Genomic DNA, 17,043 nt, shown 5'->3' on the forward strand with positions numbered 1-17,043 from the left:
TATACACTTAAAGGCATAAAAGAAATAATTAAATACAGAAAAATACAAATATTTATTTAATGATGTCTAATTGTATGTATAACTTATATTTATATATTTCTGTATTTATTAATACATTTATTTAAGCATTAATTTATTTATAAATGTATGTATTTATTTATCCATTAATTTAAGCTTTTATTCATTTATTCCTGTATATATAATTATGCAGTTATTTATTTGTACTTAAGTCATTTTAAGTCCTCTATATAAAAGAGTATGGCAAGTGCGTAGTTAAACTAATCCACATGCAGCGCCTGACTCCATTCAGAAAACCCTCTGAATGTATCGTGACATTTTGCTACGATAATAAACATTACATATTTTGGCTGATAAAGCGCGGTATTCTTGGCAGGTAATTTTTTAGTTTACAGCCCGTGGCAGTGAGCTTAAAAGTTAATTTCAGACACTACTTGTCACAATGACAAGGCAGAGCAAGACATTTCAACTTTCACAGTATGATTTCCTGCTCCTCTCATAGTGACATGAAGATTTTTATGATAGTGTTGCACGCTAACGAGGAACAGTCCTCAAATTTGGAAAGAGATTATGGCTCAACAGCCAGAAGTAAACACACCACTGCCATTTCAATCATCATCCAGACTTCAGCCTCCATTTCCAGCATTTATAGATACTATATATATATGCTAGGGATGTCATTTTACCTTAGATATGGAACTGTTTCGCAATCCGCATGGGAATAAAAAACTGCCTAGTTCAACAAACATGCCACCCTCACACCTGGGAATGCCATTCCAATGCCGATAGCGTTAAGCTTATTTTTAAGCTTTGTTCCATGCAAGTCTGTTACATAAACCTAGCCACACCATGCTGCAAAGTGCTGTTTGTATGGCTAAATTGAGGTGGTGTTGTGGGATAGCCCAGGTTGTTCAGGCGTTACATATTTCTTTCATATCTGTCAGTTATAGTACATTTCCCAGAGACATCTAGGAAATCAAAAGGGCACATAAAGGTTTTGCTTCACATTGTGGAGCCATGCAAGAAGAAAAACACTGACATCCACATTTTGTCTTAATGAATAGATGCTCCAGAAGAGACCAATGTTTACTGCAGGTTGACAATCTGAATATCTAAAATCTTCAGGTCTTGAATTTGTCCCCTCAGACAGATTATTACCACTGTCTTTTGGGCTCTTGTCTTTTGTAGTTTACTGCTCTGCTGAATGTGTTTACTTATCCGTAGGGAGCACAATCAAGGGGAAATTGCATGTTCATGGCGCAGATAACACAGACTGGCCACCAGCAGGAGACACTTTTGCTGAGGCCAATTTATCTCAGAAGCAAACTGTCACCTAGTCTTTCAGTGCAAGTATTCTCTAGATTACACTGTCTTCCTGGGTGTATGGGATTCAGCAATACTCCTACACTTTTAAGGATATCACACGGGTGAATGTTTTCCTTTGTAAGCTTGTCTGTACCTCCGACGAACATCTCTACCCCAGTATTCTGTAATGATGCAGCTGGTGTAACACAGGAGGCGATCATGTCTCATAACAAGCTCACAGTACCCACAAAAAGGCAGATCCTTTCCAATAAAAATGAGGCTGCACTCTCTACATTTATAAAATGAACTTTCCAGGGAAGGCAGAAACCTAACTCTCTTGCACATGCAGAGAAAGAACCTCAAACAGTCCCTCTTTCGCTCTGCTTTTCACTCTTTTGTCCACAAACCACCAGCGCAAGTACCGTCTAATGAGATGCTAATCCTGGCATCTTACGGTGGTGTTCTGAGGGGTGAGGGTTTTATTTATTCAGTGGCATCTACTCTGTATACAGGCGATGTCTGGTGAGACCAGGCCATAGTCCTGCATAACCTGCATCAGAAAGAGGCACGGTTAAAGGTGACCTCTTCTGAGTATCATCCTACGCTCTATGAGGATCAGTTCGGATTCATTTTTTACCTCATAGCTGACTAATAGGAGTTGTAAGTTCAATGATTCAGAGGCGTAAGAAAGAGAACCAGCTTTGTTGTGGTCACACAAAAGAATATTTGATGGATAAAATGAACATGGACACTTCGCTCCTATTGTTATTCTGGTTGGGTAAAAGTTAATTTGCCTGTTAATTATCTGTTATGTATTGATTGAATCAACAGACACACACTTTTCAAAGCACTCACCCCTAGATATCTTTAAGCAGCGCCATGAGCGCGGCTGACTTACTTGCCAGCTGAGTCAAGCAGGAAGGAAATGAAGCAAATAATGGCCTGATTTGGAGCACTTGAGCATCTTACAGCAGGTGGAAACAAGGGGGGAGGCTCTAATGCTGCTCTCACGCCAGCTGGTCCTGAAGCAAGGCTGCAGCCAATCTCACTGACCGCTCGGTTTCCCGCTGAGCTGTTTCAGCTGGAGGAACTGTGCCAAGAGGTGTGGCGACTCTCTCTTCAAATCACCTTTTTATTCTTTCTTGCCAGGCTTTACATCTCTCCGGTTATAATCGCAACATAATCGTGCCCACGACATCTTTCGATTTCTTCACGGTGCACTTCCACAGGAGCAGCCAAAGTGGTATTATTGGGCGAAGCGTGCCAAGAGAGATATGATGACACCAATTAGATGACACTGATATTCAAATACACAATGGATGTGGGGTTGGTGAGAGTCTCCCACTCACTTGACTTACGGAAAAGGTACTTTGGTAATTTATCCAGTTGTCCCAGAAGTCTCTCAATGTCATGCTAATTAATTATTTATCATTACCTACACGCACTAATTAGTTGTCAGTTTAAGGGCATGCTTTCACGGAAGACATGTTCAATCTGTCTCTGGGGATAACTTTCATCATGGTATACATACCAATTATTTATTAATTCTTTTTAGAGCAGAAATAGTGAAGGTCAGAGAGGAAGAAAAAAGGCACAGTGATTTGTGAGTGAAGCCCACTGACATTTATCCCTTCCGTGGACTTTCAAGATCTGTTTAGAAAGATGCTGTTGCCCTCTTTCCTTATTCTCAAAGTGAATGTCAAGGACAGGCGTAAACAGCGATGTCATACCTCATTACTGGTCATATTTATTCTAAGGAGATGCCCTTATCAGAGTGATTTGTAATTAAATGGATGAGACCGCAATTTTGAAAAGATCTGTCATTTTCTCATTCCAAGTTTTTGGGGTGGGGGGTTGTTTAATGGATGAGCTATTTGTCTTTTCCAGCCATGATGCATGATAAATGCTTTTCATCTCATTGTAAGATCAGACAATCACAGTTTGAGTGGGTCTAATTATAGCAGCCTCCCATGAGTTGGCATTAAACTACAGACGCAAGCAGACATCTGGTAATAATTGGCACATTAAGAAAGGGTCCGTGGCATTTTACAGATGTTCCTGTGCACTGTTTAAAATGTGTCAGGACATCCATTAACTTGTTTGGAGATGACATCGAAAGTGCAAGAAACTGTAACTAGGAACTCAAACTTCCCGACTTCAAATGCTTGTCTGATGTTAAGGGCACCTCAAATGCCACATCGGGATCTTAAAACACAGCAAAAAAAGAAAATCAACAACATAAACAGACTTTTCTATGACATAAAGTCTGAACTTACTTTAGTTGTCTTTAACATTTATCTCTGGAATGATTTGGTTCAACCCTGCGTATTCATAAAATCGACTGTTAGCTTTACCTTAATACACATTGGTAAAGTATTGTGGCCTCAAATTTCACCGTGAAATGAAACACACTGTGGTAAACAAACAGCTCCCAGAGAAGGTTAAAAAATGTTCTTATTGTGCTACAATGTCCGTGTTGTTTTGCCCCTGTGTGTCTTATAAACATAAGCGTTTTATGTTGTCTAAGTAAAATCTAGGACAGTAGGCTATGAATGGCCAAGAGACTCCTCTCTTGGGGCAACAGTGTTAATCGGAGCAATAGGTCTCCTTCCTGCTGGATCAATGTCAGCACAAATTTCAGATTGCTTTCCTGATGCGCGCCAAGTTATCTGTGATTCAACTTTAATAGGTTATTGAACGGAGCCAGCATTTAGGGAGCAGGGCCGTATTTCACGTTATTGACAATCAAAGGCACACAACCTTCTCATTAGCATGCATTAGGAAAAAACTGAATTAATCTTGACTACACCATCGGGGAACATGACGAGCGTTACACGCTTGTTTAAACAAACATGGCTAACAGTGGCTCGGTAGCACGCGAGGATGGGACATGAGGAATGTAGGAAAAAACAGCCTGACAGACGTTACACTGGACAAAAAGCTCCCGTGTTAACTGAAGGAGAAGCATAGGAGAAAAAAAAAAAGAGGGTGAGCAGTAACACTCTTTCATTCTAAAAATAAATGAAACATTGCATTATAGATTTATAATGATAAAGCAATCCACAATATCATCTTTAATGTTGCAAGACCTCAGTGCATCGTGGCTCCGCTCACTGTCATCATGCTTTTCAGCATGAATGCCACTTCAAAGATTTGTAGAGCATAAATCTCGTATCTCTGTTATGCACGGCCAAAGAGGTCGAGATGTTTCACATTCATTTGACCAATAAATTGGTATCAATTTGAAGAATGCCGTGTAATGGACAGTTATCTATTTTCACTTTACAATTATACTGGAGCACACACACACACACACACACACAGACACGCACAGATAAGCTATGCAAATAGTACGTCCAAACAATATGAGGACTTACGATGGGCGTGACTCTCCTGCTTCAAGCAAGCTCATTATACTGTAATGCATTTGCTCTGACAATTCCTAACTGAAATGCAGCGCTTGGATGACAAAATGAGTGGTGGCAATTCAAACTGGCTGTGCTAAATCAGATGACATTTCACTGCACCTGAAGGTCAAGTGTTTTTGTCAACATGGACAGAGCCTGACAACGAAGCTGCCAGCATCCCATGAAAGATTTACAGTACATGTATTGCTCACACAGGAGGTGCATATAACACCTCTGAGAGGAAAAGGTAGATTTACATAGTTAGTAGTGAAGCTTTGCATCTTATAATTATATCCATATGTCTAGGGAGTGGGAATACACTATGTTTTAGGCTTGTGTCAGTCAAAGTGTTAAATAATAAAGAAAATAAAAAATGCATTGCTGTGAAGATTGATAGAAAGTGCAGAAAAAATAAAGGAGAGAGAGCTGCATGACGGGCATGAACGTTATATCATAGAGCGTGTGTAGCTTGGCGTTTTGTAGCGTTGTTTAAACATAGCTTCAAGGTTTTTTAATCAAGACGTCCAGGTTTGAGATCTGTGAAGCAGTTCGAATCCAAATCTGATATTTTGTTCTCAAATCATTCAGCCCCATTAAGCACAACCACCAAGATGCCAAGGTCAGGAAAATCACCTTTCTTTTAATGTGTCTCCGACTGACTTCACTGCAACAGCCCGGTTGTTCTTGAACAGCAATATTACAAAAAAGCAACCGACATTTGAATTTACTGAAAAGGTTTCTTCAGCCATGGAGTCCTCTCAGCTTTACAGTTTAAAGACATGACCGAGGTTCCTCCACAGCAAATGGCCTCGTTGTTGACCAGTGGGAGCTACTGATCTCCTGGCATACATTATTGAGTAACTTATGTCAGGTATTTACAATCAGTATTAACATTGCTGAAGGTCTAAAAAAAGAGTGTTTGGTGCATTTGCTGCTGACTCAACCTCAAAGCCATTTGACAAATCATTGCATGCATCTCCCAAGAGGAAGCTACAAGATATGCCAAATGTGAAGGTCTATAAGGTGGTTTACACCACATAATCATATAGATTCAGACAAAATATCACCCCTGTCATGACATCTTAGTGCCTATGTACTACAGTTCAAACCTTGTTTGCATAACTGTAGCCAACAGTAATGTAGCTGGAGAGGGGAAAAGAGAAAAGGGATGAAAGCACCTTATGTCAAGCATATCTCATGCAAAGGCATATAGATAGCACGGCATATCTCAATCTTTCAGCGTGTCAATGGACAGCTTTTCTTCTTTTTTTTCACGGGTCATTTATACATTATTTTGCGTGTCATTTATATGCCACAGTGTTAACGTTGTGAAACGGCTTCAAGCGTTATTCTGAAATGGTCGCAGTTATGTTGAGGCAAAAAAAACAACACCTAGTTAGGTTTAGAAATAACATCAAGAGGTGGCTTAAATAACATATTTGACTTGTGAGTCAAATATGTGCATTTACAACAAAAATGCAGAAAAAAATGTCTCTTACTTATTTTTAAAAACTAAAAACTAAAACTACAACACCTAACAGTGTTTTGCCTCTCGTTATATGAGGGGGGTGGAGGTTTCTTCAGGGGGGCGCCCCCCTGAAGAAACCCCCGTATTTTATTGATCGGATTTACACAACAGCTCGTCATGAGGCTCAGAGTATTGAGTATTAACAGGAAGTTACAAAATGAAATACTTCCTGTTCGGTCCGATCTGTAGTCTACTTGTAGTTTATGGATGACGTTTGGGTTCATTCGTATGTGATTATAAATATACATTCATGTAGAAATGTGCGTAGCCACGTCCTTTGTTGTTTTTATGTCTGTCTGTGAAATACATTACCACTGGTTTTGAGATGTGTTATACACATACAATTTTGTATTATAAACCACAAAAAAATATGTTTTTAGATTGAACCTGAGACTAGTCAACAATCGAGCATTAAGTCAGCCGGGCATTTCCCATCATGCACTGGACCAGCCAGTCGGTGAAGAGCTGCTGCAGCGCCTGGCTCCGAAATCGACGGCGGGAGCAAGTCTGACACAAATGTAACCGGCACGCCTTGCGCGTCGATCGGCGGTGATCGATTCTGCGCAGAACTGGCTCATCTCAAAGGAGCCTATTTATGTCTCTACGTGGTCGCGCGAGTTCCATCCCGATGTGCACAGACACTGGCGCGCACAGGTGAGCACTGAGCACATGCACAGCAGCGGACAGAGAGCGTCGAAAAAAATGTCGCGTGAAAAGCAGACACCTATATCTGCGTTTTAAACGCTCCCAGGTTGAAGATGGAGGACCGGAGCAGCTCTCTGAACCCGGAGCAGCTCTCCTGCTCCAAGTGAAACGAACCGAAGTGCTCGTGTCTTGTACCAACAATGAGCTGCTGACTTCACACATTACAAATGAACAAAGTACACGGACATAAAACTAAGTCATTAATAAATACATGGAGAAATGTCTGTACTTTCGGGTAAATGTTTAGTTACGCCGTCAACAGGTTAAACTCGCGCATGCGCGACTCGGCGATTCTTGGCGTTTTGCCAAAAGTCAAACTCCTTGAAGTCTCTGTGAGGTTTTTTCTGTGTCACAAAACAGAAAACAGATCTCAGATCATCATGGAGCATGAACTGAGAGCGGCCGTAACAAATCTACCACCTCGTTTTCAAAAATATTTGTAAAGGAAAGCAGCTCACTGCAGCCACTGTTACTGATGCAACCTGATGCTCACACACCTGCTCTCATTCTGTTTCCTCAAAAAAATATTAGCTTATTGTTTTCCACAATGAGCTATTTAGTAGTAACTAAATATTAGTTCTTTTTTGCACATATAGAATGTTATCTTCAATAGGTGATTGCAATTTTTTTTTTAAATGTCTGATAAGGCAACCTGGTTTACTTGAAAGTGATTGCAATGTTCTTTATTCTGTTATCTATAAAAGCACAGATGGAGTCACAAAATCATGTTATTTATAGAACAAGTTTGAGAAGCATTGCTTCAAGTGTTCGTGTAAACCTCGGGGAAACACTGACTTTAGGACGCGGGTCTTGAACATCATTCTCCTGGTTGCATGTTATGTGTTTGTTTGGCCCATGCAACTCCCGCCCATCCACCTTAAGCAGTCTCTCTCGCTTGTTAACGGCTCATCATAGTTATGTGAATGCTTTTGCACTCAGTGCGCACTACATGACGCTCAAATGACACCCAAAAAGCAAATATAATGCATGCAAGAAAAGCACGCATATTGCACTCAGAATTACTTCAAATGATTCGATCATTCATATGCCATTTAGCGAGAGCGGGCTGGGTATGTGTGGAAACAAAGTCCAAAAAGCAGCAAGGGGCACAGGCAAGTATTTGACATTCGACATAATACAGACTAAGGGCCCAGCGTCCAGCCAAGCAGACAGACGAGGCCTTCATGTTTCGACGATGCCAGGGGTAAATATTCACTTTGACATTTGTGTTGTAAGCTATTTCCATCGGCTGATTTCCATCGGCTGATTTCCAGCCGACTGACATTTTCATCCACACTGCCTATGATTTCTACATTTCGAATCTATTTAAAATATTGAATTTACACCGGGAGTGGGAACACCGCAACATATTGCACGGTGTTCATGGTGTTCTTGGTGTTCTTGCAGTGAAGATCAGTTATAATGCATCTCGGGCACAGCTTTACCCGGGGAGTTCATTTTTTTGTGCTTTTTGTCATACGGACTTTAGTTGTTTCTGCCTTATTTTAGTTACCTTTCGTTTAGAAAAAAAACACATTGGATATTATAGGTTTTTTAAATACATTTGGAAATAAACAAGTATCAAACTAGCAAAGCACTCCGCTGTATTTTAACATTGGTTGAAGCATAATTTGGGAGACGTCCTTGATCTTTCTCTCTCTCATTCTGCAGACTTCCCACCACAGCAGCTCTTTTGAAGCATGGCATCACACCGCCGGCTAACCGCTTTTCTCTCGGTCATGCTAGTTATTGTATTGTTAGCTATTCTTTTGGCGTCCATCCCATTAAAATGTTGTAAGACATCTTCATTGCGACAGTTGAGGTGTGTTTTGTGTTTTTCTTGCTTTTTCTTTTAGTTCAAATTCACAAACTGCTGCCAGGAGACATTAAGCACTTAAGTTTGATACTTTCTGGTATGAACTCAAAATGATCCCGCACACTGCTCTCTCATTTGAAACCTCTAAATTGGTGGCGGAAATCCATCACCTCAAATAAGCACTTCTTCTGTGAGTACCGTGATACATTCAGATGAATCCTGTGCAGCTCGTAGGCATTTGAGATAAATAATCAGTTTGAATAAACAATTCAAGTTAAGTTTTCATTAACGCAAATAAAACTTTTGCATTGAACCAAATGACATTGTAAGGTGTCTCTATTTTTTTGTCCACCTCCTCCATGCGCTATCTCTACCAAAGCAATTAAAGCATACGAGCGAGGGGAATGAAGAAGCACGAACCCATTATGTGGCGGTGGCCTAAAAGCAAGCTTGGTTAATTTTTCAGAGGAATTTCCACTAATGTATTCAGAGACTGGGAAACATGACAAAATAAAAAGCTCACATTGGCAGCTAAGAAGAAAAGTGTGTGTCTAAAGTGTGCGTCATCCTGAACGGTAAGTGCTATTCATCATCAATGTCAATGATAAAAAAAATACAAAAATATAAAGTTACACATAATGATGGATGATTGAATGAGGATTCAAGTTTAGGGCTACTATATTTTTTCAAGAAGAAATGCATATCCACTACGAACATAATGTAATGGCTTTATTTAAACAGAAATCCAAGTATTTTCTTCAACACACTGATACTATCATCTTATTTTTCCACTGAAACCAGTATTGGGGGCCGTGCTTTGAGTCAGGTTGAGATGCATTTGTTTGACGGTGTCGCTGAGGCAAATGAAACCTTTTAAACTCGTAATACAAACCCACATTTTAAATGCCACAACAACTTATTAGCACAGCAGATGTGGAGAACATGTGCAGTGTGAAGGAAAAGCTTACATACATGTTATTGCCCCTAAGACACTGCAACACGCTTTTTCATTTTGCAAGAGCTAATTCAAATTCAGCAATCTTTGAGTTTGTTAAATTTCTGAGTAATCTAATCAAGCCCAAGGGTGCAATCTCCATCAAAAGTCCCTCGTGCTCTTTATTAGGTGGATCCTAATTCAGACGGTGCTGTTTTGGAGAACTTCAACATCAATCAATTACAAATGAAAAATTCCTATTTTGACTTTTGGATCTGACTTTAAATTTGATTTCACTTCATTAAAACACTCCCCCTTCACCCCATCCCCATCCTGAAAAAGTCCAAGCTGTGTTTCATCTTGTGTTGCTCGATTATTTCAGCGCCCTTTAGGAAAAAGGTAGACAGTGTATATTGATTGATTTGAGCTGGATCCACGCTAAAACAAACAGATATCTTGCTCTAAAGATCAAATTCTTCACCAACTCTGGCGGCATTAACAAATTCGGCTGAGACTGAGTCCAAAACACAGACACGAGATAATTAGTCACACCAAGCTTGGAGTAGGAAGGGCAGGGAAGCAATCTGACTGAAGGATGTATTGATCCTGCGGGAAGGGAGGGGCACCCAGTCAGGAGTCATGATCAATCTCGCGAGCCAAGTCTCTCAATCTGTGATGAAACCTGTGTATTTGTATGGGGAAGCATTCTATCGACACCATGTTTGTGTGTGTATTGTGTGTGTGTGTGTGTGTGTGTGTGTGTGCGTTTGTGTGCAGCCACATTAACACTACCAACAGTTTGGTGTATAACTTGTCAGAAAGAGACAAATGTCTGTGTGAGTAGAAGACTCCCAGGGGTTAGAGGAGGGGGGTTTGGCGGCACCACAACATCCGAAGCCTTTATCATCGAGTTAAAAGCCATCTCGGAGCCAGAGATTCCTCCCATCAAACCAAGCGCTCCAAACCGTGGCACAGTGAGAGCTTTAAAACTGGCTCAGGGAGTGATAAAAAAGGTAAATCTTCCCAAATATAAACTGTTTGCATATTGGTGTTATCCAATGGCTGGTCACAGGTGGGTTTCATCTGATTAGACAGCGGTGATGCATATCAGGGAAGCAGCCGACCAATTGCACTGTAATTCATCTTCCTCTGATAGGAGGATGAGGAGGATAAGGTGGGGAAAGAGTGCAGTGGCACTGAAGTGGGTTGTAAAAGCTGCAGTCCTCCCTTAAGCCTTGAAAAATACGGGATCAATGTTCAGTTATTTATTTTTGCATTTTGCGAGCAGGGGAACAACGAGAAGACAAAAGGCAAGAAAATACAGCCCGAGTGTTTGTTTTGTTTCTAGGTTGTGGGGGTGTAATAATGCTCAGTTAGGTCTCCGGGGTTGGGTGTGTGGATCAGATATCAGACAGCACGCTAAGCTGCAGGGACACCCACGGCAGTGGAACTGTAGACGGCTAATTGACAGGCTGTTGGAGAGCAAGCAGGTCCAGATAGCCAGTCACTTTCACGCTCCCACACTCCGAGATCTCCACCAGGGGGAAGGCGGGCCGCGCGGCAGGACGCACGCGTGTGCGTATGCTGTCGAGGGGTGTGTGCAAACCCACCGGGGAGGTGGATGTCACTCTCACAGTCATCTGCACATGAAGACGGGCCATTTCACACAAATATATCTACAACAGTACAACAGACACAGTTTTATATATATATATATATATATATATATATATATATATATATATATATATATATAGAACTGAGAATGAGGGCCTGTGCTTGTCAGTTTTTGCAGGACTCGCAAACAACCAGGGGGATGTATTTCTCATGGTTACAGGGACGATCACACTTATTTCTACAGATGCTCGAAAACCACACAGCGAGTAAGAGACGGGCAAGTGGTGCGACCTTGCACCTGAAAGTTAAATCAAAAAACTGCGCATGACTTCAGCACGGCAGGAAAGAACTTGTTTTGCAATAGAAGTGAAGCCGGGCCGCACCGTGTGGCAGACGTGTAGTATGTTTGGTGACTCATCTTGATATGATAGCACAACACTGTAGCTTTGGGTACCAACACAATAGGTATACAATTCACACACACCACTCACATGCAACTCCATGTGCAGTCTTCTAAGTGTAAGTGCATGCTCTACTCACTCATTACAATCAATTTCCTTTTTATATTTAGACTGTGTACATGCTGTATGTCCTTTGCTCATGGTATTTTATTTTCAGATTAACCACCCTTATAACTCACAATAAAGTCACTTTTGTGCCATTTGTTCACAGTATTGATTTACAATGTGGTCTCAGATTTAATCCCAGTATGAAGGACAGGAGGGGGTTGAACATCATCTATAGCTTACACTATTAAACTTTCAATTATCTATAAAACACACAATGGGGACTTCAATCAGTGTAATGACAGATCGCAGGGGTAGAGCCCCTCAGTTTCGTCCCCGTTAACCCAGGTTTTTATAGCTCATCTCTCATGCCACCCTATAGCTGTTTAGTTATCTCCATGAATATATGCAGAAGGGATCTGTCCTTGCTGAGAGCAAAATCTGATAATGCAGCAGCAAACACAGCTGAGAGTCAGAGCAAACCAATTCAGAGCTCTGTTTAAAAAAAAGCCAAAGGGCTCGCTGCTCATCTCTGCGACAGCACAACACAATAGATGAACAATTATTCTGTGTTAGACTGGAAGAAAAATAATCTATTTATTCATGGCTGGTTGAATTAGCTTTATCTTCTGTGATTAATCCAAGTCAATAATGTAATCTTTAATTATAAAGAATGGCCTTATTACCTACGTCAAATAATCATGCCGGTCCACAATGCCGAAAAGGGGAAAACAAATTCCTCTGCGACGTGATTATGTATTTTCCTGTCATAAATTAGAGCGGCCGGAAAATTTTGTTTAGGCCCGGAGACTTGTGTTTATTTAAATCTTTTAAACAGTGAATTCACAGAAGCCAATTAATGGTTGTCTGTAATGAACTAATCACTTATAATGGAAGGGGAAAAACAATTATAATAGTGTTTTTTTGTGATTCAAGCATTTAATAGCAGACATTTGAGATGGATTTTGGCTAAATTTACTATTCAAATATAATGATAAACTATTATGTATGTTATGTTATGTTAATTATGAGCAATTACTTGTGCAATAAAATAAATTGCTAACCAGAGGTCTTATGCACAAAACATTGTACAAAACGTTGTATTTTTTTTTACAGAAGAAGCTTAAATGCCGGAAATGATTTCAATTATATTTCCCAAGAGCCCCAAATCCATGTAGCTATTATCAAAATGAAACATCTGGAGCTCCCGGGATAATCAATCGAAAGAAAACACATTACAAGAAGCCGATCCTGAAGGGGGGCCCCACGAGAGAACGAATAATGGCCGATGTGCGCAATTCGACGTCTGCATGTGTGCGCATGTAGCTCTGTCTATCTTTACGTGTGATTAATAGCACACCACCTGTAGTAATGGCTTCCTTGCTGGAACAAATGATGAGCGATCTGGAGTTACAAAACACACACTGGAAGAAGCTCGAGCAGACACGTGAATGCGTGTGACTGGCTTTGTGCTCGGTCGCTTGTGCGTTTCTGCCTGGTCCCACAGCTCCCAGTGCTTCCTCCGTATGAACTCACAGTTTTGTTCCCCACCAGGAGTCGGAGTAAGTGATTTGTCATGCGTGGAGGCAGCAAGTAGCCTGTAACAAATCTATCTGACAGCCCCCGAAAATGCAGATCACATAGCCGACAGAGAGGAAACAGCAGCTACGGGAATTTTCACCAGGATCCTAATCTGTGATGAAGTCACCCAGTGTCCAACGAGAGCTACGGGACGCTTCGGAGACTGACGCGGGACAGACATTTCCAAGATGTCAGAATTGCGCGCTAATTAATGTACTCAGGAAGGACTGAGCGCCGACGTGTCATAGGACATTGCCCTCAAACGATCTCGACGCACATTCTCAACTTTTAGTCATGTTGTTGCTTCAGACTGCATTTCGTCAAACTTTTCCTGCGCCCCGAGGAGCAAGACATTGCCTTTTGCCTGATAGAATAAATGAGAATTTGTTTTGGAGATGGATCCATTCTCATGCCCCAACTTCAGGTCCCCGGTGCGGGCTGTCTTTAAGACAACAAAGACAAATTAACGCATCAATACGCTATGAGAGAATCCAAATGAGAAGCCGTGAAATGTCATTATTTCTTTGATGTAATTTGGCACATCACAGGTAATGTAGTGCCATCCGTGTGATAAGACAGAATCTTTAGGTCTCAGGAAGGTGAGCATATCAATGTTCAACATACCCTATTAAGACTTGACACCCACACTTTATCATCTCTAAAGCAATTGCATATTCCTATTCCTGCCGGAGAGATGGGGAAATCCATCTCCTGCAAGGACAGTGCCTTTAATAAATAGTGCACAGAACACAGGCACAAACTCTCCCTCTTTCACCTGATCCCCCCTCTTTCTTTCTGTCTCTCTCTCTCTTTTACACACACGCACACACACACACACACGCACACGCACGCGCGCACACACACTTTCCCTCTGTCATGGAAATTGTTTCATTGCTTTTAGTCAATCTGGCTAATGCAAAAATCATGTATGTCTGTCTTTAAATATTTAATCTTAACAGCGGCGAGATAGAAATACAACGTTGAAGAAGCATTACTCCTTGCCTCCTGATAGGTAGGCGAACTCAGCGAGAGGCACGAGAGAGGCAGCTGCTCTGCAATGTCAGGAAGAGAGAGCGACAGCGAGAGATGGAAAAGAGAGGAAGAGGAGACTGCTATTTTTGATGATAATTTTGTTGCCGTGCACTCTCCGCTGCCGGAGTTGGAAGCAGCATTAAAGCACAGTTTGCCTTGGGAAAGTATACAACCACATCGCTCCCTGCTTCTCTTCTCCGGCAGCAGCCTTTGTTCTTTTGACATAATAGATTCTGGAAACAGGCTGAAGCACACGGCTGGAGAAAAGCACTGTTGCCGCTTAGAACTTCGTGAGGAAGAGAAACAGCTCAATGACTGAGCCGAAGTCATGAATCTTGCATACGGAAATGTATCGTGGGAACCACATGGCCCCTGGAGATGAGTACACGCAGAATTTCAATTCCTCTCGCCTTCAAGTACTCCTTTTGCTTTAACGCTCATCGATAGTTTTGTGTGAACAGGACGAGACTCGTAAAGTTGCCTTTGTATGATTCCTAAAATATGAAAATGTTACTTTACTTGTTTAGTACAAAAAGTTTTGATAAAGACAACACACCGGGATGAAGTAATATACCAGGAGTCTGACAAAGACAGAACTTTGAGAAACTTTTTCACTCACCACAGAGAAGTCCTCGGCTGAACAGTTCTGTCCACTGAAATTGCAGCTCTTGAGCATCTCTTCTAACTGATGTCCTGTTCTGTTGAAGATGTCCTGCATGTCGGGGGCAGGATACATTAAATCAGTAGGTTTGTGCCCATCCTTGTTTTTGGGGGGCAGTCCTGTCAAGTTCGCCAGGTGGTAGATGTCGGCATCGGTGAGCGCGGAGAAGCGAAAGCGGTTGATGTTGCAGATGGTCACAGCGGGGAAAACCATCTCTGGGCTCGCCTCTTCATTCAGTGCCGTGACATGAGGGTGCTCCAGGTAAGAGATGGCACACTTAGCCGCATGGTATAGAAACAGTGCCAGGGAGGTCAGAAAGGCAAGAGCCCAAAGAGTCTGCCGGATGCCCAGGCGACCAGAGACGAAGATGTGGTTAATCCCATGAAGAGAGCAGGAGTTAGCAAATCCGGCCAAGTCCTTAGCCGGAGGTGTGCAGCTCTCCTCGATCAGGCTCTCCTTGTCCCCATCCTGCTTGCTTTTCTGCTTCTCATCCTCCTCTGCAAATTTGATTTTGCAAACAAATTCGATAGGCATGGGGGCAGCCAGGTCTGCGTTTTGGTTTTGTTTTTAATGGCAGCTATCAGCCCCGGATCACTTCTCTTCTACTTCCTTGGCTTGTGTCCTCTGAGCAGGGAGCAACTCCGGGAAGGAAAGAAAAAGACAGGAGAGAGTTTGTTGCTGCTGCTGCTGCTGCTGCCGTTGCTGCCTCTGCTGTGACTGATAGTGCTGCTGCTGCTTCTGCCGCCACGGCTCCCAGTGACTAGAGCGCTGCTGCTGCTGTGCTGCTACTGCTCTGAACGCTTGTCTCACTACTTGATCAGCTCACATAGTCTCGCTTATCAGCAGTAATACAGCTGTCAAATAAAAAATAAAAAACACCCTTGCACGCCGCCTCCGACCCACAGATGAAAATGCAGCATTTTCAGTCGGACTAAAATAGGCACAGCGTACTTAATAATTCATGAGAAGGTAACATTGTGATTATTTCCTCCTCACTGGCGAGAGTCGCAACTTCCCCCGGTCATCCCAGCGCTTCCATCAGACAGCCCCCCTCCTGCCTAATCCACTTGTTTGGCAGGCTCTTCTACATTCGGACCTGAATAAAGTTGGTGTCAAAGGTTGTTCTACCAAACATCCGGTGTTTCAATGCACTGCAGGAGGTCAGCGCTTTTTTTTTTTTTTAAAGCCACCCTCAATATGGTCTCTAGAGAAAGCCTAATTGGAACAATAATGAGGAGAGCGAGGAGTGAGAGAGAGCACAAGCGACTCCTGGCAATCAATTCTGTCTTTGCAACAAAAAAAGTAAAAGAGTATTGATTGAACGAATGTGTTGGTCAGAGATTAAGAGAGGCAGTATATGGTTTCTTATCAGGAACTGATGGCAGCGTCACAAGACTCCTGTACGAATTTGAATCAGTGAAAGCCTCCTGAACTGGACCGCGACGCTGCTGAAGACGTTGAAATAAAGTATTGATCCGCCTCCGTTCCTACCCTTTACAGTGTGTGTCTTAGTGCTGTTAATGGCCTATTTCCAAGTTGCCAAACAAAATTATGCAAATTCAAGGCTGAAAAGGGAGAGCCCTAATGCATGTTATTCCCCTTTAAATGGAATTAGTCATGCGGGTCACATTCACATCACAAGGGGCTGGGACCTCGAGAGAAAAGGCATATTTAAAAGGGAGTTGAACCGCAAACACATGCCGAGTCAAATCCGAGGGGGCATCAGAAACGCAAGATAAAGGTTAAAAAAAGACATTTCTTGATGATGTTGACCTGTGAAATAGCTTAATTAATCATATTTGCTGGAAATAAAATAAACATTTACGCATAATCAAACGCTAAATGAGAAGAATAATCTAGATATAAATCGGATCAAAATTGTGTTACTCATCTATTTGGGTAGTTCAAAATCAACATCTCCTTGAAGGACAAA

General features: G+C 41.8%; 1 protein-coding gene across 2 annotated transcripts in view; it reads right to left on the bottom strand.

Annotated features, from left to right (window-relative positions):
• Window positions 1-15,908, bottom strand: part of asic4a (acid-sensing (proton-gated) ion channel family member 4a) — a 75,851-nt gene extending 59,943 nt beyond the window's left edge. For both annotated transcript variants that reach the window (XM_068572118.1, XM_068572117.1), the window contains exon 1: window positions 15,069-15,908. In XM_068572118.1, the coding sequence (XP_068428219.1) occupies window positions 15,069-15,644 (576 nt within the window). In that variant the 5' untranslated portion in view covers window positions 15,645-15,908. The remainder of the gene's footprint in view (window positions 1-15,068) is intronic.
• Between the last annotated feature and the right edge of the window lie 1,135 nt (window positions 15,909-17,043).

Source organism: Clinocottus analis, unplaced genomic scaffold (assembly GCF_023055335.1).
Source record: "Clinocottus analis isolate CAN_PGR_092001 unplaced genomic scaffold, fCliAna1.0.p SCAF_12, whole genome shotgun sequence".
Classification (NCBI taxonomy): domain Eukaryota; kingdom Metazoa; phylum Chordata; class Actinopteri; order Perciformes; family Cottidae; genus Clinocottus; species Clinocottus analis.